A 22,166-nucleotide genomic window follows, 5' to 3' on the forward strand; every position below is an offset into this window, starting at 1 on the left:
CCAGACATTGAAAAGAAGCGCGGCATTCTAGACCACTAGGCCATCCCAATCCCCCTTGAAATGGTTCTTGAACATCCTACTTTTATGCACTAAACACAATCTGTTTCACAGACCTATTGCAAAAACCTTCTTATATTTGCCTTATATATGTGACGTCATATCAAACGGTGTTGTAGTGTAAACTGGTGTGGGTAGAATGGTGCCTTTAAGTCATTTACATTAAATAGGAAATATTTTTTATCCAGGTATACCTCTATTTTTTTTCTAATACTTCAAAAAAATGTTCTAGAATTTAATTTGGAGATGGAAAAAAGTTAATATCGCAAGCTAATTCACTAGGGACCGGGTATCATTCAGATTTGATGAAAAAAGGAAAGAAACTGAGCTTACCATCTATAATCTAATACACATATTCAGTTAATAGATTGCTATGCAGAAAATATCAAATACCATCAAGATTCATCAAATAACGCCCAGTTGTGCTACCGTTTAGTTTAAGAAACACCATTTAGTTTTGACATCGGTCATCTAGTTTATGACCATTTAGTTTAGTTTTGATATTGGTCACCAGTTTATGACCATTTAGTTTCATAAACTAGACAACCGATGTCAAACTAAACGGTAGCACAAACTGGGCAGTTTTTGATGCATCTTGATGGTATTTAACACTTTCTGCATGGCAATCTATTAACTTAATATGTGTATTAGATTATAGATGGTAAGCTCAGTTTCTTTCCTTTTTTCATCAAATCTGAATGATACCCAGTCCCTAGTGCTTAACCCGCACTGATGTCATCCCTCTCAGTTATTGTTGCGGACTAGCAATTATTCACTGTTGATCAGTGTGCACCAAACGCTCTATTGAAATCATGTTGTGTGCTATGAGGAACATTTTGGCCAGATAAGGCTTTTCTTTCTACTCTTCGACAAAATTAGGACCTTGGTTTTCTGTATCAACCAAACAACACATGCTGTTCCTGCAGTGTTGAGAGAGAGAGAGAGAGAGAGAGAGAGGGTGTGGTTTAACGTCCACTCGACACAAACTAGGTCATTTCCGGACTAACGCATGGTTCAATTTTATTTCAATAATTCACTTGGGAAACCGGAGGATCTGGAGAAAACACACAAAGTTGGACAAGCGACCCTACTCCTTGTCACGTACAACCGGGGAATCGAAATCCTGCCAGTTGACTCAATGACAGACCGTATGATACAGTGCTCATGTGCCAACCATTCGGCCGTCCACACCCCCTGCAGTGAGGATTTATTAAGAAAAACACTATGAGAAATAGACTGTGACTTACTTTAGCCGTTGTCTCACCACGGTGTAGAGTGTACAGATGATGAACAGCTCCGAGAGATGAACTACAAGGATGAGCCATCAAACGGAACAGGTGAAAATTATGTCCCAATTTACAGGCAGTAATCAACAACGTTCCACTAGCATCAAATGCCATGGCTGCCAACGGCTCGTTAGCATGGGCGTGGAAATGAGCAATTAATCCATCACATTCTTGATCTTCAGTCACAGAAAACTGAAATAAAAAGTTTGAGTTATTGAGTGACATGTGTAATTAAGCCCTGTCATAGTTTTCCCACTCCAGAAAACAGACATGGTGTGAGCAGTTCGGTCATGCTTTATCACCTGTAATCGTTATGAGAATTCAGTTCCACAACGCTCAATTGAAGATCCTCAAATAAAGATCTAATTTTAACTTGATTGAGAGGTAATAATATACATGTACCGTATGGCTGTTACTTTAGCTAATTAATAAGTTATACATTAGCCAATTAATAAGTTATACATTTGCCAATAAGTTCATTTTATGCCATAGCTAACAAATCATAATTTAGCTAATTAGCTATACTATAGCTTATTAGCTATACTATAGCTTATTAGCTATACTTTAGCTTATTAGTTATATTTAAGAATATAAATCATATTTTAGCTTTTTAGTTATGCCATAGCTAACAAATTATACTTTAGCTTATACAGGGTTCCCGCGGCTTCGTCAAACATTTTTTCAAGGATATTCAAAGATAAATATACGTCAAATTCAAGGATTTTCAAGGACATTTTTTAGCCTAAAGTTACAATTTTTCATCTTAAAAATAACCAAAACATTACCAACTATCGTTATAATCTCATATTTAAAAGGAATTGAAGACATTTGAAACAAAATTAAGGATCTCAACTGAAATTCAAGGATATTTTCCTATTTCCGCGAAATTCAAGGATATTCAAGACCTTGAAAATGAAATTTTAAATTTAAGGATATTCAAGGATTTTCAAGGACTGCGGGAACCCTGTTATAAGTTTATAAAATTATAATTTGGCAATTTCATTTTTCAAATTTTAATGCATTATAGAGAAAATTATACTTTAGCTTATAAGTTATACTTACTTAGCAAATTATACTTTAGCTTATTATTTATTCTTTAGATTATAAATTGTACTTAGCTAGCAAATTATACTTAGCTAGCAAAGTTTTGCTTATAAGTTACACTTTCAATTATAAATCATATTATACTTAAACTTTAGCTTATAAATTATACTTTCAATTATAAATCTTATTATACTTTAGTTTATATTTAACTTATAATTTGACATATTTTTTTTGTATTCAATTAATGCATTATATAGAAATTAGCTGTTGGTAGTGAAATTCATCAAAATCTTCGATGAAAATTAATTTCCATTATTTTGATTTCATTTCCTTTTTAAGGTATTTTGGGGACAGTCTGACAAGCATAAGACACGATGTACCTGTTTATCTTTAATATTCGGTATATCTACAACCGACACGATACCAGGATGATTGCCGTTATCTAAGGGTTGGGTCATTTCCATACGTTTCGTTGGAGGAGATGGTTTGTTTCCTGTTACACTGCTAACCATAGCTTCACCAAACATCGTTAAACCTTTTATAGCTCCCTGAAATTAAAAAAATAACATAAAATTTTTAGAGAAATTATATTTTATTTCTATACTGACAGGTAAATCTGTCTGTCAGTCAATCAATTTTAGTGTCAATTAGTCAGGACTGACAAATACGATTGTAACAAGTGCCCTGAAAAATTCTGAGATAAGGGTTGAAAATTGTTCTGATGATTAAAGAGAGTGAGATAGAGATGGATTTAACATCTACTCGACCCAGCCTATGTCATTTTGGGACTAACAAATGTTAAATTTTATGGCAATAATTAGCTTGTGCATGGGAGGTAACTGGAGGACCCACAGAAAACCCACGAGGTTGAGCAGGGTAAACTGTTTAATGATTAAGTTCTTGAAGACTTTAAATCTTTGTTCCAGAATACGACACATGGCACAAAATAAGACAAATTGAACGCTGCACAATTAGAGCATTCTATATTCTAGCTAAGACCCTCCTCAGTTATAGTAACCAATCATGCATGTTACCATGTGTATATTGCATGTTACTGATTCAAAGTATATTATGATTAACACACAAAACAATGATTATGATTAATGATTACTTTTATCACTTAAACATACATTATGCAAGAGCTAAATCTGCCTATTGCAGGTCTTTCTTTAGGCCTGAAATGTTATATAAACTATTAATTAGACATTTATTAACATGACAAGTCCATAATAAACTCTCGATGGCATCGGATGCTTCCCATTTTCATTAGATTTGAATCCAATCTACCTGGATAATCAAGTCTTTTTTTATTTTTGTCACAACAGCAACAGGGACAATCAAGGCTACAAGGTTTTTAAAATGAGTATTCCTCGGCTTAGACTGGAGTAATTTTCAGAGTATTCCTGTTACATTATCTATCTTTCTAACTATTATAGCGAGAACTGTCAGCTCTTTATCTAATCTTCCATAATGTATCTTTAAGTTTAAGATGTATGCAGTCTATCTTCCAACTGTACAAGACAGTGACGGACTACACTTGCCTATCATTTGAGCAAATATTGAAAAATAAACATGGTTTTAGATAGTGTTATTTAATTACTACACATTTCTAGTTGATCACTGCAAACTTATTTTATACAAGGGTTGGAAAGGCAGAAATTATTGAGCAAGACATCTTAAAGTAGCAATGGGTCTTTGTATGCCAAAATTATTTGTGAGTTTGAAAAGTTTAAGCTTAGGTTGTTGGCTATAGTACATACACGAATAATACCCTGGTTTTGTTTATCATTTGATAACGTCACTTGACATAGGCAAAACTTTGTTTGTTAACTAATTTAAGACCAGGAGTTTTTAAATGTTGTATTTGAGAAATATTGAGGTATATAAGATTCACTATGTATTTAGATGACTATAAGATAAATTGTTTTAATTGAACTGTAATATACAAGTCACAATTCTATGGAATACAATTACTGCTTTCTAACTGAGTAACGTTTCAAATAGCCTTCTCGAGTCATTATCAAGCAATGATAAAATATGAAAATATAACAAGACAATATATACAGAACTCGAGATTTGATAAGTAGGTCCTCAGTTCTTTAATTATGTTAGGTTAAAATTGCAATTGCTACTTTAAATGTAGGAACTAAAACCTCCTTGATTTGGGTCAAACAAATAGAATTGTTAATAAAATATTGTGAAAGTTGAATCTCTTATGCTAGGTTCCGACTGTCCTGTGATGCGTTACGATAGGATTGTCCCAATTCGTCGCGTTTCTGGTGAACCAACGAGTCTGATATATTTAAGTATTGAGAATTATGTGTTTGAAATTTGTGTTCTGTTGTTATCTCTGTAGCCATCAAATAATAACATGTATGTAAATGGCATTCGGTGTCCTGATGTATATGTATGAAATATTAAATCACAAATAAATGTTATTATTTGATGGCTACAGATATAAAAACAGAACACAAATTTCAAACACATAATTCTCAATACTTAAATATATCAGATTCGTCGGTTCGCCAGAAGAGCGACTTATTGAGTCCCATTATAATTATGGTATGTGCAGATATGTTCAGGTATGTTTCGAAAGGATCAACACAATTGCTATGACTGACTATTACTGGGATATACTATATACCGGAAAACACTGGAAAAGACCAAAAAACACCGGAAAACACCCGGAAAACTACCAGAAAACACCATGTTATACTGAATACCGGAAAACACAGGAAAAACACTAAATACCGGAAAACACTAAATACCGGAAACCACCCTAAATAGGTAACCCGGAGAAGGGCTGTACTATAAACCGGAAACTAACCCTAACCCTAACCCAGGCTCCCGGTTACCTATTTAGGGTGCCAGTCTCCAGGTTACTAGTTAGGGTATTTTCCGGTATTTAGTGTGTTTTCCGGTATTTAGTGTTTTTCGGGTATTCAGTATAAAATGGTGTTTTCCGGTGTATTCAGGTAGTTTTCCGGTATATAGTATTGCCGCTATTATTCCACGATTAAAACCATGATTTCAATTGTAGCGCAAATTGTGATAGTGGAAACCTAGCATTAAATACCAGACAGAATAAACAAGACAAATGAGATCAACATTGTCACCCCACAAATTAAATTTAAAGACATTGATAATTTAATTTTTTGACCCATATCAAAAAAGGACTAGCCATTTTAATTTCAATGTCAAACCATAACACAACACAACAAAACAAAATCTCAAGAAGTTAAACAAAACAAACTAAATAATAGAAGATGTAGAAACACAAGTAAATGAGTGAAGTTTTAGCAACATGCTGAATGTTGTTTTTTAAAGGCAGAGACCATCATGTACCACTACTTGTAAATAAAAGATAGGTTGTCAGGCAATGAAACATACACCCACAGCAGCTTAGTCATCTCAACAGTCCACAAGGATTGTTACATATTTGTTATTTTATAGATGAGAAAAGTGATTAAGAAAGAGAGAGAGAGAAATGGGGTTTAACGTCCACTCAACACATACATGGTCATTTTAGGACTAATATGGTTCAATTCTATTTCAATAATTCGCTTGCACGTAGGCATTGTTAGCAGTGGAGAACCCCGAGTAAACCTACAAGGTTGGACGGGCGACCCTACTCCTTGTCACGTACAACCGGGGAATCGAAACCACGCCAGTTGACTCAATGACAGACTTTATGATTCAACGCACACATGCTAATCATTCGGCCACCCCCCACCCCCCGACAACTGATGAAGTAATCAGATATAATTAATGTTTGATTGGCTTCTACTCCTTCCTGTGCATAAATTTCAAATCAATCCGATGACAACTTTAACCTCTAGAGTGTCCACAAGTGATAAGACTGACCAATGGGGGGGGTTGACGACAATATATGATTTCATATTTATCCACGCCTAATGTTTCAAAATGACTAAGAAAATAGAAATGTAATTGAAATATTTAACAATTACGTTTCTATTTTCTTGACGTAAAAAACTTTTGGAAAATGGAAAACCTTTGTCTAAAATAACTTTAAGCTGGTCCTAGGTTATTTATATTTTATGTTATAAGGGAGACAATCAAATTCAGGGGCAAAGAACTCATTCAAAACCAGTTCTGACTCAGATTGTAAATAGTAATTACAATTAACACAAGTTCTATACATGTGCCTTGCCTATTTCTCTTTAATTTTCTCTAATATCAACACTGTTTAGCCATGTAACTTTGTTCCGAACGAATTTGATTACCTTCCTTAAACATACATTATGCAAGAGCTAAATCTGTCTATTTCAGGTCTTTCTTTAGGCCTGAAATGTTATCTAAATTATTAATTAGACATTGATTAACCTATCCAGGCCATAATCAACTCTAGATGGCAGCGCTAGCCTGCGATCTTTAGTGAATTGTAAGCCGATTTACTGCATAACTTTCCTTCTCTAGTAAACGATTAAATGGATAATCGAGACTATGCTGTTTATCGTACTGACTTTAGTAATGATGACCGAGGCTTATGGGAATTTCAGTCGCTTAGTTCTCGGTTCATAGTGGTTCAATCTGAATGAAATTTTCACCAAATTGCCTTTACATTATCTAGTTTTTAACTGTTATAGTGAGAACTGCCAACTCGTTACCGAATCTCCCATAATGTATCTTTAAGTTCCTTATATTGTTATGAACAGGTATAACACTCAGGCTCAGTTTAAAGTTACAATTTCATATTTTTAAGTTATATTTTTAAAATTTATTAAAATAAAGCCCTAAAATAGATGGTATCTATAAACAGTCCTACCTTGTTAAAGAATAATCCTATTAATCCTATAATTCACTATTGCCAGTTGAGAAATTGGCAAAAATATCATTTTCAACTTCAAATTCAAACGTTTGAAGATAGCTTTTTCCATGGGGGGAATAGGAAAACAAGGGAGGTAATTGTGTTATTGTTTCCTGTGTCAATGATTTTTAAGTGTGGGAAATAATGCCTATGATCGTATAATAGTGAGTTGATAACCTATTGAGCAAAAGACATAGAAATAATTATGTTTTGACTTTCTTAGAAAATATGAAATTCTCGCTTTAATGTTAGTTTTGAAAGATTTTCCATTTTCCAATACCTGTTGTTGAAAGCAATTCAGACATAACAATTTATTAGTCCAGTCAGAGCAGAACAGGACTTTAAACCCCTTTTCATTTACTGGTAAGACCAAATTTATTACTTTTTAGCAAGAGACCAATGGGCCTTAATTACCATTAGTAATGTTATAAGGTTATTCATCACAAAGCAAGTTAAGAATATCAATGGCTACTTTGTCCCCAATTTATGGAAATTTTTCATTTAGAACAAATCTAAATGGCAAACAGCTGCTACTGCCAACATATAGTTCCCAAATTTGGTTTAAACCACACTGTGTTTTTTAAGAGAGTGTCGAAAATATAGATTGTTTACGCCGAATGCTGACAAAAAACCCTTTGATTGGTTAAAAACAAAATAAGATCTCCACCTTTAAACGGATAACAAAATACTCACTCTATTCAAAACACCAAATTTCTAATAACACAAAAAAAAGGACAATCAAGATTGATAAAACTACAGGTGACATGCATGCTTTTAGGGCCAGTGGCAGCCATAGTGGCTCATCAAAAATGGAGGTCCCAGGTTCGATCCTGGTGCTGGCTGTCATTGTTGGGAGTTGCTAATTGTAGGCCAGTTGGGAAAGTTCCAGTGTTTCCGGAGTCCACTTTAGGGAATGATTTTCCTAATCCTAACCCTTTTTAGAACACTGAATTTGGATCCAATTTACCATTTACCCCTCTTAAAAGGGTTAGGGTTAGGATTCAGGTTAGTATTCCCCAAAATACTCATTTATATAAAGTGGCCATTTTGGATTCCAGAAATAGCTGAACCTCCCCAACTGACCTACAATTAGCATCTCCAAACTAGGATTTACCAGTCTGGTTCCCCCTTGACAGATCTCATGGCAAGCAACAAAGTCTAGTTATTCAGATGTATAAAATGGCATGGACATAAAACAACAAATGACAGTTAGATTTTGATGATGAGCAGGTCGAAACACGCTCGCTAGCCTGGAGGTCGGGTGTTCGATCCCTGCATTGGCTGAGAAAGTTCAACCCGATTTTCCGGCGTGGTTTCCCCTTGTCAGTGATGCAGGACGGAGGGCCTGACAAGGACAGCTGTCTAGTCGTTCGGATGGGACGAAAAACCGAGGTCCTGTGTACAGATTGGCGTGCACGTAAAAGATCCCTTGGCAGTTGGAATTCGATATATGCGTAGGCCGTAGCGCCGCTGCCCGGGTAAAATTTCCCTCATACCACACTGTATGGCGCATGCCCATCTTCATTAGCCCAGGTTATGAGCAGAACAGTAGGACGTTAAACCCCATTTCATTTCATTTCAGGTCGAAACACCACTGTCTGGGCAGAATTTCTCTAATAGCACATTGCAACATGTATGTCCATTTTCATTAGTCTGACTGGTGCAGAAAAGTAGGCTGTTAAAAGCAAGGTTCTGTGTACACCATTGGCAGAAACTTCATGATCAGCTGGCCGATGTATATCGAATTAACAGTAGTTGAAAATCCTGCTGTCTGAGAAAAATAAACCTAATAGCACACTACATGATTTATGCCCGTCATCATTAGCCCAGTTGGTCTAGAGTTACATAACGTTAAACTCCATTTCATGACATTAATATAAATAGGTGGACCTCGTTTTTTCAACCCATTCCAACAACTAGTCAGGTATTGCCCCTGACAATAGGGAACCAGACCTGAATCTGGAGAGAATCTTGATTCAAACCTGTGGCACGCAAACAATCCTTAAATGATATTTTATTGTGATTGCTAGCCTATTTTTGGTATATATTCTATACGGATAAAAAGAAAACACAAATGCAGCTGGTCGTCATTTGAGTGATTTTGAATACCTTGCCATCTACAATATTGAGAAAATCTGAATTACATTCAGTATTTACAAAGATATGAACAATTGAAAATTTCACAATACTCAGCATATTTTGTATACGATCTAAACAAACCAGCGCCACCTTATGATTTTTGCTGAAATCTTTTGATGATTCTCTTTTCAAGCTAAGAGATTATCTATCTTTGATGTTTTAATTTTTATTTAATTAAACATACATTATGCAAGAGCTAAATCTGCCTATTGTAGGTCTTTCTTCAGGTCTGAAATGTTATCTAAATTAATAATTAGACATGAATTAACTTATCCAGACCATAATCAACTCTCGATGGCATCAGATTTCTCCGATTTTAAATAGATTAGAACAGTTCAGCCATATTTTGATTTAAGGTAAAAATGGAGGAGCAAGACTTAGCTTCGAACAGTCAGTAATATCTTCACTCGCAATAGAGTAATTTGAATGAAATTTTCAAATTATTCATTTTACATTATCTATTTTTCGAACTATTATAGCAAGAATGACTCGCTCTTTAACTAAATCTTACATAAGGTATCTTTAAATGTTAGATAACCAATTTGGGTACATTTTAGAATGAATCAAGCAATGTAGAGCTAGATATTGTCCCAAAAAACTCAAAAGACGATCAGCAAGCTTATACAAATATAAAAAGGATGCAAGCTTCTAAGCTAATTTAAAACTATCAAGAAAGAAAAAAAATTTTGTGAAAGAAGCTATGTAAGTAAGAAATATGTTTTGACCTTGGTTGCACTGATCACTGTAGATGTGTACAATTAATATAATATGAAGGAATTTTATTTTTGTGAAAGAGGTTATATAAGTGCTATGTTTTATATGAGAAGTATGTTTATTTTTACCTTGGCAGCACTGATGACTGTAGCTGCGTAGGACTGTGATCCATCTCCTGACATACCCCCACATGACTGATGATATGCTACTAACTACAATATAAATATCAAAACAAAATAAATATTAAAGATATAGGCTAGGATAAACACAATTATAGCTGTCTGATAGCATTACAAGTTCCGTAAGCAAAAGACTTCCATTTCCTGCTTAGTTTTAACTTCGATAATTCAGAATTAGGCATGCATAGATAGCTTCTGATAAGAATTACCATTGTTGATAGCTTAATTCTCTTATGTTATTTATTTGTTAGACAAACAAACATCTGCTTTCCCAACCATAAGGCCATACAAAAATATATTCTACATAAAGTGAAACAAGGACCATAACTCTAAAAGTTATTAACAGAAATTGCTGTTTTACTAATGCATATAAATTTAATACAGATCGGACAATAAGATAACGTTTGTCATTAGAGCGTTAACAGGGTTCAACAAAGTGAAACAAGGGCCATAACTCTATAAGTCTTTAACGGAAATTGCTGAAATTCAATACACCTCTTCTTTTTACTAATTCAAATAATTTATCTAAATTTAATACAGATCGGATGATAACTTTAGTCGTTAGAGCGTTCACAAGGTTCTACAAAGTGAAACAAGGACCATAACTCTGGAAGTTATCATTGGAAATTGTTGAAATTCAATAGGCTTCTTTGATTTAAAATGGTCTCATTAAATATTTTGTATGGCCTAATTTGTCTGGGCTTTCAAATTCGGGACATTCTAATCTCACCACTCGGCACATAAAAAGTGCTGGATGACCAGTTTTTATTTTAAAAAATAAAAACAGTCACATTAATTCTTTTGTATGGTCTAAGGATGTCTGGGCTTTTAAACTTAGAACATTCTAATCTTCCCACTCGACTACCATGTCAAGGACCAACAACAACAAAATTTAAACACCATCCGGGTAAGATATTAGAATACAATCACCAAGTGTTCTAGTATTTTATCATAAGTCAATTACTAAACGCCTTTCAAGGATTATACCATCCTTGTCGAGATTGCACTTGTGATATCCGTATTAGCCTTCACAATTCAATACATCCATATATAACAAATGGCAGAATACTGTATTTGTACTCACCCGCCTATCAGCATAAGCCAGCCATCTTGTACCGAGAGCTATGGGATTGATCTTTAAACCAGAATCAGGGTAACAACCTACAGAAACCATACAAAAATAAAACAAGTGTTTCTCAAAACAAACTAGAGTTTAAACATCTCGTCAAAATGCCAGTTGAGCCATTTTGAGACAGACATATCGACAGTTCTTATATCTTTTTGAGAGAGAGAGAGAGAGAGAGAGAGAGATGGGGTTTAACGTCCACTCGACACAAACTAGGTCATTTCGGGGCTAACATATGGTTTAATTTTATTTCAATAATTTGCTTGTGCGTAGAGGTCTTTAGCAGTGGGAGAAAACCAGAGGACCCGGAGAAAACCCACGAGGTTGGACAGGCAACCCTACTCCTTGTCACGTACAACCGGGGATTCAAAACCACGCCAGTTGACTCAATGACAGGCCTTATGATACAGCACACACGTGCTAACTATTCGGCCATCCAACCACCCCCCCCCTTTTAAAATACAGATGTGACATCAACCGTTGATGTTGGCATACCATTATTTCCAATAATGCACGGGCAACTTGCCAATCGTACATTATCTATACTAGATGAAATATTGGACTCGCGTGACATTTTTCATTGAAAAGCACATGCGGGATAGTGTCTGTATTTTAATTTGTTTAATGGTCTTGAGCTAACGCCTCATGCAGTATCAATATATTACTTAATGTCTCGCTCTCGACCAGTAAACCATACATAGTGCAGGAGAACGGTACTACAGACAAAACCAAACCAACAAGACAAACCTGCGGACATGACAAACTACACAAACATTGCAAGAAATAAACAACACATATCAAATCAAGTGAATGGATCCGGGAGCCAGCCGTAAGTATCCACTTGTTTGGAACACAGAGAGGGGGAGAGAGAGTTTAATGTCCACTCAACACAAACTAGGTCATTTCGGAACTAGCATATCGTACAATTCTATTTCAATAATCGCTTCTATGTAGCGGAATCGAAACCATTTTGTTTTGACTCATCAATGACAGACCGTATGATCTAAAGCACATGTTTTAAGCCATTCAACTGACAAAATAATTATGTAGTAAAATTAACAGCTAAATTGCCATCAATAGTGTCTGGTTGCAAGGATGAACAGAAAACTCGAGTTGTCTCCCTTCCATAAATCTTGCAATTGCAGAAATAACAGCCAGGGGTCTTTGCTTACATGGATTTTCACACTATGGTCAAACTATCGGCATTATGATGGCATTGAGTACAGAATATGGTTGCAACTAGAATGGTCTATCTAGCTCCAAAATCACTGATAAGTGATAGAAAAATACAAACTTTCTACTAATTAATCATTTCTTCTTCACTATCATCGAAAAAACAGTTCCAAGAGTGAGAGAAATAGCAGAAAATATAGCATAGGTACTGCCATATTGAATAGACAATGATCTGGATCATTTGCTGTTCTAGTTCTGGTCCCGATCAAAATCAATTCATTCATGGGGTTTAAACCGACGGTGGTATCACATATGATACCATAATGGAGACCCTTATCGGCATCTTAAGATCGACCTTGATGACACATAAAAAAAATATGGTGAAAATAAAAATATGCTTTTACCAGAAACTCTAAATAATTCCTGTAAATTCCAGGCATCAAAAACAGCAATCTTCTCTTGAAAGACAACAGCAATATACCTAAAATAGTTTTAAAGAACAAAACAATTATAAAGTTTATGACCCATGGCCTTCAGCAATACTGACTGCATATCAAGATGGTGCCATCGACAGATCTAGGATTTCCAGCAGGGGTGGAGAGGGCAAGAAATTTTGAATCTCTATATTATAATGTTATGGTGACAATTTGTGAGTGCGGAGCCCACAACGGGGCGTCTGAAAAAATAGAATGCTGATCATTTTGGACCTTGGTGTATATATCCACACTATTCCATGGCTTAATTAACACATGATGTATGACAAACATTTATATACAACAGGCTTCCACATCCATATTTTGACTGTAAGTTATTTTTGACAAAGCAAGTTAAACTGAGTCCAATTTGTATTCAAGGGAACACATTAAATCTGAGAAATTTCTAATTAGGAAAGGGCCCAAGACTGTAATAGGTTGCGTGCAGTGACAGGATTTCGCCCATATATTCCGGACATGTCTGACACTATTTACCAAAAGTCCTAAATTGTCTGACCATTGTGTGTACAAAGTTTATAATGGATCTTAAATTTTTTATGAGATATGCACCAGAAACAAAACCCCTTTGAATATCCTATAAATTCAATTGGTATGGGACAAATCAGAGAACACCGTACTCGTCAATCGAGATCCTTGTCCTCCTCTAAATGGTTGTATATTTACCTTTTAGTTGCCTCTATATTATGTACAGGTAGGGTTTTAAAGGGAACACTGTGAACTTCATCACCACTCCGTAAAGATACAAACTTAACAGAACAAAATGGCTGTCCAGCACTGAAACACAGATTTTATCAACTTTATAGAAATAAGGAAATATTTGATATGTGTTGTTAATTTGAGACTAACATGCAATTCGTTTATTTACTGTGGTTATAATCATATTGTCATCACAATAACTAGTTAATAGGAGAGAGAGAGAGAAAGAGAGAGAGAAGATTTAAGTTCGCTCGACACAAACTAGGTCATTTCGGAACTAACATATGGTTGAATTTTATTTCAATAATTCGCTTGTGCGTAGGGGTCTTTAGAGAGAGAGAGAGAGGATATAAGTCTGCTCGACAAAAACTAGGTATTTCGGGACTAACATATGGTTGAATTTTATTTCAAAAACCCATGAGGTTCGACAGGCCACCCTACTCCTTGTCACGTACAACCAGGGAATCGAAACCACGCCAGTTGACTCAATGACAGACCGTATGATACAGCGCACACATGCTAACCATTCGGCTATCCAACCCCACTATGAGTTAATAAACAAACAATCCTACCTTGACGAATCACAAACTGCTATCAGGGGCCTTTTCGATGCAAATTTTTCATTATCACAATTTCCTAAAACCACAAACAAGTAATATTAATTTCATCTCATATGGTACATCTAACATTAGATTGTATTGGAGAAGGAATATGATACAACTAACATTAGACTTTATTAGAGACGGAATATGGTACAACTAACTTTAGACTTTATTAGAGACGGAATATGGTACAACTAACATTAGACTGTATTAGAGACGGAATATGGTACATCTAACATATTGTATTGGAGAGGGAATATGGTACATCTAACATTAGATTGTATTGGAGAGGGAATATGGTACATCTAACATTAGATTGTATTGGAGAGGGAATATGGTACAACTAACATTAGATTGTATTGGAGGGGGAATATGGTACATCTAACATTAGATTGTAATAGAGAGGGAATATGGTACATCTAACATTAGATTGTAATAGAGACGGAATATGGTACAACTAACATTAGACTGTATTAGAGAGGGAATATGGTACATCTAACATATTGTATTGGAGGGGGAATATGGTACATCTAACATTAGATTGTATTGGAAGGGGAATATGGTACAACTAACATTAGATTGTATTAGAGAGGGAATATGGTACAACTAACATTAGACTGTATTAGAGAGGGAATATGGTACAACTAACATTAGACTGTATTAGAGAGGAAATATGGTATATCTAACATATTGTATTGGAGGGGGAATATGGTACATCTAACATTAGATTGTAATAGAGAGGGAATATGGTACATCTAACATTAGATTGTATTGGAGAGGGAATATGGTACATCTAACATTAGATTGTATTGGAGAGGGAATATGGTACAACTAACATCAGATTGTATTGGAGGGGGAATATGGTACATCTAACATTAGATTGTATTGGAGGGGGAATATGGTACATCTAACATTAGATTGTATTGGAGGGGGAATATGGTACATCTAACATTAGATTGTAATAGAGAGGGAATACGGTACATCTAACAAATTAGATCTAATTGTGTTAAGGGCTGTCATACCTATATCTGGGGTAGGTAAAACTTTCAATATTCTAACTGGACCTTGTCGTAATGATAATATCTCTTGGCCATCTCCATTACTCTAAAATATACACACATAATAATATATCACGATAATTACTAAGTTGTCATTGTTTTTAATATATAACATCCGATCATTGCTTGATAATGATTAGAGATGTTGAAATGTTGATCAGTAATAAATGAAATGAAATGGGGTTTAACGTCCTAGTGTTCTGCTCCGAACTGGGCTAATTAAGAAGTGCATATGCCATACAGTGTGATATGAGGGAAATTTCGCCTCATGGTCTACTCTTGTATCTATTTCCAACTGCCAAGGGATCTTTCACATGCACACCAATGTGTACACGGGACCTTGGTTTTACATCCCACCCCTACGACTATACAGCTGTCCTTTTCAGGTCCTCTGTCCTACATCACTGACAAGGAAGAACCACGCCGAAAAATCTGGATGAACTTTCTCGGCCAATGCAGGGATCGAACATCCGACCTCCAGACTAGCGAGCCAGAGTCTTATCCACTTAGTCACCATGATCCCTCACTCAGTAATAAGCAGTAATTGATTAATAATGACTAGAGAAGCCATGTCAAAACATCACTCAGTAATAAACAGTAATAGCTTGATAAATACTAGAGAAGCCTAGTTTAAAGAGAGAGAGAGAGAAACTAGGTCATTTCGTGACTAACATATGGTTCAATTTTATTTCAAAACAATTCGCTTGCGCGTAGGGGTCTTTAGCAGTGGGAGGAAACCGGAGGACCCGGAGAAAACCCACAAGGTTGGACAGGCAACCCTACTCCTTGTCACGTACAACCGGGGATTCGAAACCACACCAGTTGACTCAATGACAGGCTTTATGATACTGCGCGCACATGCTAACCGTTCGGCCATCCACCCCTCAAGCCAAGTCGAAAGTTCGCTGAAGAGTAAACAGTAATCATATTCTGCAGAATGATTCTGGAAAAATTAACTTAATCATAACAACCCTACACGTAATCACCAAAAATAATTTGACTAGCTTATTCAATCTGATTAAAATACGGATCTATATTTTGTTTTGTTTTTTATACTTTCGATGGCCTCCACTAACAGAAATTCAATAGACTTCTTCGATAATCGGATGATAACTTTACAGTAGCTCTTGAAGTTAATGGAAATCAATATACTTCCTCCTCTATCGGATGAGAAATTTAGACTCTAGAGCATTCACATCTATTGTAGAAAACAAACAGGTTGGACAAGTGGGGAATCAAACCACGCCACTTGATTCACAGGTTAAACCATTCAGCCACCCACCTTGCTAAGACAATAATTAGATTGATACTAACCGTAATGTTCCAGATTTGTACACCATTATTATAACCTAGGATTAGAAGCAAGGGTAAGATTTTCTGTTCACCACCATATAAATTAGGGTTACAAGTTATATCTGAAACAAACAAACAACCACATAAATGACTTGATGTTGGCAGAGAGAGAGAGAGAGAGAGAGAGAGAGATGGGGTTTAACGTCCACTCAAAACAAACTAAGAGAGAGAGAGAGAGAAATGGAGTTTAACGTGACCTGTCCACTCGACACAAACTCAGTCATTTCAGGACTAACATATGATTCAATTTTATTATAATAACTCGCTTGCGCATAGGTGTCTTTAGCAGTGGGAGGAAACCAGAGGACCTTATTATACAGAGCGCACGCACTAACCATTCGGCCATCCAGACCCCCTAATAATGGTATGGACACTTACCAAGATGACGATCACAGAATGATTGCCTATAAATGCCCTAGTGCAGAAACAATGGCGCACTCTTGAACTATCAAACCACACATCATGTAGGCCTACATATATCTGCTTAAAATAGACATTAACTTGACTCTTATAACAAGCCCTGCCTAGGAAAGTCTGCGAATTCAAAAAACATTTTATTTCGACCTGTACCAGGATTGCTGTGTGTGGTACATGTATCCACCCTAAATAGTCATTAACTGGGCTCTTATAATTAGTATTTCCTGGTGAATCCATGGATTTATGAAAGGTATTCTCAACCTACAGATATCATCTTGGTCAGAAATGAAATAAAATTGGGCTTAACATCCTACTGTTCTGCTCTGACTGGGCTAAGGAAGACAGGTATACGCCATACATTGTGCTATGAGGGAAATTTTGCCCTGACAGCGGCACTATGGTCTACTCTTATATCGAATTCCAACTGCCAAGGTGTCCACTCGACACAAACTAGGTCATTTCGGGACTAACATATGGTTTAATTTTATTTACATAATTCGCTTGTGCGTAGGGGTCTTTAGCAGTGGGAGGAAACAGGAGGACCTGGAGAAAACCCACGAGGTTGGACAGGCGACCCTACTCCTTGCCATGTACAACTGGGGATTCAAAACCACGCCAGTCGACTCAATGACAGACTTTATGATACAGCGCGCGCACGCTAACCATTCCGCCATCCACACCCCCCCCCCCATCTTGGTCAGAAAGATGGTGTCAATTCTCACCATTTATATCACATCTTTCAAATTTAACCCAAGTTATCTTCTCTTTGTCATCGTTTCTCTGGTTTCCGCTGTATGCCTAAAAATAACAATAAAATATAAAAAATTTCAATGCACAATCCACGCTTTAATTAAGAAAACATAATCAAAATACCAATGCTAGATAATGTCTCAGTTTGCATGAATTAAATCAGATTCAAATCAGGCCTACAACTAAATTTTCGTGGATAATATAATGGTAGCAGGTATATTACTTGGCAAACTTCATAGATTGATGGAATTTCAATTCCACATATCTTTGTAAATACTCAACGGAATGACCATTCTGGACTGATATTCCTATAAGAGCAGGCCTGGAAATAACGGTTTTAGATGTACCTGACAAAAACGTCAGGTACTAATGAAATAGTAACTGACATTTTTAACTTAGTGCCGGACATGCATTTATAATATGAATAAAAAAGACAAATCAGTGCCGGACAAAATGACAGGCACCAGAGGTTTTGTGCCTGACAAAGCCTGAATCTGTGCCTGACATTGTCTGTGACAGGTGCCTTATTTCCAGGCTTGTATAAGAGATACATCTTTCACACTACTGTAGTATTAAAATAATACACTGAGACTTTAAGAAAGATTTCATAATAAATAAAAGCTATAAAACCTCGGTTTCAAAAGTCGATTGTGAAATGAAATGAAATGAAATGGGGTTTAACGACTTACTGTTCTGCTCCTAACCTGGGCTAATGAAGACAGGCTTACGCTATACAGTGTGATATGAGGGAAATTTTGCCCGGGCAGCGGCGCTAAAGCCTACTCTTATATCGAATTCCAACCGCCAAGGGATCTTTTATATGCATGCCAATGTGTACACGGGACCTCGGTTTTTCATGCTATCCGAACGACTAGACAGCTGTCCTTGTCAGGCCCTCCATCCTGCATCACTGACAAGGGGAAACCACACCGGAAAATCTGGGTGAACTTTCTCGGCCAATGCAAGGATTGAGCACCGGACCTCCAGGCTAGCGAGCCAGCGTCTTACCCACTTAGCCACATGATCCCCCAAAAAGTTGATTGTATAAGAGTATTAGTTACAATACATGAAATACAAACCTGTACTTGAGGTACGACATCGGATATAAAATCAACCACACTTTCAACAACAGATTTATCACTGTACAAAATATAAACAAAAGTTACAGATAAGAAAACATGTAGCAATAAGGTGTTTATGGATAACTTTGAAATGTTGGAGAACTGTGCTAGACAATAAATGCTATTTTGGAGACCACTTGCCATTGCTGATAGTATTCGCAGATTGTCCGTGAATAGTAAATTTGAGATATTACTTGTATTATGGTGCCGTATCTAAATGAATGGAGTTGTTGAAGAATAATGGAAAGAATAATCGTTCTTTAAAATATTGTGTAAGATCGACTTTCTAAAATTAATGCTATTTTGGAGACCATGTGCATTTGCCATCGCTGATAGCATTAGCAGGTCGTCCGCGAATAGTAAATTTGAGATATTACGTGTATTGCGCGTGCAGTGCCGTAACTCATGAATGAATCATGAATGCAGTTGCTGAACATTAATTGACAAATAAAGGAAAGAATAATCATTCTTTAAAATATTGTGTTAGTTCGACTTTCTGGAATCTTATCACAATGGCATCACAATTCCATTTTATAACAGTCAAAGTCAAAAGATTAACAATTTGTAAAATGTGTTGTCTCAGTTCTGTGACCGACTCACATGCACACTCACAGTCCGACAATTTAGGCTTATTGCAACTCTACAAATCAGACCCTGAGTTGGCATTAGGTAAACATTACAATTCAACTGTCATAATAACATAGTTGGAAAACACGAAATAACATAGTACGACTTGCCTACCTATAAATACGACATAAAAAATATTTTGACCCAGTTTTGATGGATCAGCTGAAAAAATGTAAACAAACCTGTAGGGTTGTGGTCTAACGACTGTGCAATTATATTTAGAACTTCGTCTTGGGGATTCAGCCGCCATGCTTCAACCCAAGGTGTCTATTTTCAATAATAACTCGTTAAATTTTACAAACCATTTCTTTTATACCAGAAATTATCAAGTTTTTCTCGGAGAAATGGACTGTCAATAACCAAAGATGACGTCAGATTGTTTTGGTTCAGGAGTTAAAGGGAAGCCACTCTAGCTGATATATTTTCAATCGGAACTCGTCGTCTTTTTAAACATCAAAGAAGCGGCTTGTCAAGTTTTCCATTGATCTGTTTAATGTCCTATTATGGTTTCTTTCTCTAAAGGTTTCAACAAAGTAAACATAAATATAGAGAAAAATCAAATATCTCGGAGTGGTTTCAATTGCGACAATCTTCATCCAATCTATATTGTTATATGTTTATTAGGAATTTAAGGCCTAAGACTAAATAGAAAATCACACACCGGAAAACTTTACGTTTGGCAGACAACTTTTCATTGATAGATGAACTGTGGCACCATTATCACCGAAGAAGATTTTTGTCTTATTTTCAGTTCCGAGTTCGTGCTGGATCGTATGAACCTAGGGGATTTTTTGTTCTGAAATGGGTGTTTTAAAAAAGAATCAAAGTTGTCCGTCAGATGTGAAATTAACCTTCAAACCCGGAAGTCTAGAGAGGGGTGGGACGTTTTTCAAGTTCAGAAACGAGGTGGGTTTTTTTTTTTGAAAAGACAGATATTGCGAAGATTAACTTTATACGCGAAAATTTTAATTCAACCGATTTATATCGCGATTTCTGTAGCGTACGACTCATAAACCCAGTCCCAGGGGATCCGCAATTCAATTTTCCATTCTGTTCATCGACCACAACGTGGTGCCTCCATCGGGCAGAATGTCACGCTGATAGGCAGGGAATAATCGCTAGGCCGCTACAATAAGAAGGCTCTGGCCACTAGCCCCGCGATTAAAATATCTTCGATTCGATCGGGGTTCTCGTATACGTAGCTGACAAGAAAAGTATGCCCAGTCCTTCGTATGGTACAAAAACGTTTTCATGCACACTCTTGGAAGTGGGTATTGTAGACGGAAACGCCGCTGCCCGGAAAAAAATCTTCCTCATGTATCCATAAATATTTAATTTACAATATTAATCTTAAAGTAGCTAAGTCTCTAACTCAATATCATCCAAAGGTTCAAACTTGCTACTTTGTTGATATATTTGGACTAAAAACATATTCAACCTAAGTTTTATCAAATGTTTGCACCAAAACGCTCGCAAATGATTCGGAAGTAACTATCCCAAGCAATGAAAGTCTATTTTAAGCAACAGTTCTCGTCAAGTGCTTTGATTAAGGGGAGGGTCAATTTTCAGCTTGTACAATTTGTCGTTATTCGCTATGCATATACCATAAATATCGAAGCCTAAGTACAATCTTGGATTATCATATTGCAATCTCTTTTTCCGCAACCTACATTGTGGTTATGTCTCCGTGTTCTCACAACCGCTACGTCATTCAAGCAGACAGCAAGCAGCTAGAGACTGCTTATTTTCAACTAGTGGCAAACGTGAAGACCGTGCCTCAAACATGCTATAGTATAAATTGATTTTGTATGTCTAACACCGCTCCAAAGATTAGCCATCCGTGTCTGTTAATCGTGCGAAAACTCAACTAGGAAAGCCGGAAGTGGGTCGTCCAGCGCTCGTTTAAAAAGACGCGATTTTGCCCAGGTTAAACTATTGAGCTGATTGCATTGATGTAGAGCATGTACATGATAGAGAGAGAGAAATGGGGTTTAACGTCCACTCGACACAAACTAGAGCATTTCGGGACTAACATATAGTTTTAATTTTATTTACATAATTCGCTTGCGCGTAAGGGTCTTTAGCAGTGGGAGGAAACCGGTGGACCCGGCGACCCTACTCCTTGTCACATACAACCGGGGAATCATAGTACATGATGGCACATGGTCTAGTCCCAATATAACGTGTTTGTCTGCAATATGATCGTGTGTGGAAGCTGATATTAAGCCAGTCAATACCACTATAATATTTACACAAGAAAGGTATTTCACAATATTAACGCAATCCCCACACCACCTATAATATTGAGTAATACTGTGAAACTTAGCTGTGAAACTATAGCTAAGTAATTGTTATTCAATATAGTTATTTTATTTATTTGTCTCCATTAAGTATTGTTTAATGGTCGAGAGCGAGACATTAAGTAATATATTGTAACAACATGAGGGCCGTGAGGCCCGAATGTTTTTACAATATATTACGCAATGTCTTAAGCTCGAGACC

The 22,166-nt window shown here is 36.2% G+C and overlaps 1 protein-coding gene across 2 annotated transcripts in view; it reads right to left on the reverse strand.

Annotated features, from left to right (window-relative positions):
• LOC126825659 (BCAS3 microtubule associated cell migration factor) overlaps positions 1–20,043 on the reverse strand; it is a 38,073-nt gene extending 18,030 nt beyond the window's left edge. The window contains exons 1-13 of one of the 2 annotated variants that reach the window (XM_050555401.2): positions 19,847–20,043; positions 18,996–19,056; positions 17,889–17,964; positions 16,711–16,811; positions 15,361–15,442; positions 14,309–14,372; positions 13,704–13,814; positions 12,951–13,027; positions 11,332–11,408; positions 10,197–10,280; positions 7,909–7,929; positions 2,768–2,935; positions 1,305–1,535 (exon numbers count right to left, since the gene is read on the reverse strand). In XM_050555401.2, coding sequence (XP_050411358.1) covers positions 1,305–1,535; positions 2,768–2,935; positions 7,909–7,929; positions 10,197–10,280; positions 11,332–11,408; positions 12,951–13,027; positions 13,704–13,814; positions 14,309–14,372; positions 15,361–15,442; positions 16,711–16,811; positions 17,889–17,964; positions 18,996–19,056; positions 19,847–19,914 — 1,221 coding nt within the window. In that variant the 5' untranslated portion in view covers positions 19,915–20,043. The remainder of the gene's footprint in view (positions 1–1,304; positions 1,536–2,767; positions 2,936–7,908; positions 7,930–10,196; positions 10,281–11,331; positions 11,409–12,950; positions 13,028–13,703; positions 13,815–14,308; positions 14,373–15,360; positions 15,443–16,710; positions 16,812–17,888; positions 17,965–18,995; positions 19,057–19,846) is intronic. The other variant, XM_050555402.2, reaches the window with a different exon arrangement.
• Positions 20,044–22,166: the final 2,123 nt, after the last annotated feature.

This window comes from Patella vulgata, chromosome 6 (assembly GCF_932274485.2).
Source record: "Patella vulgata chromosome 6, xgPatVulg1.2, whole genome shotgun sequence".
NCBI classification, from domain to species: Eukaryota; Metazoa; Mollusca; class Gastropoda; family Patellidae; genus Patella; species Patella vulgata.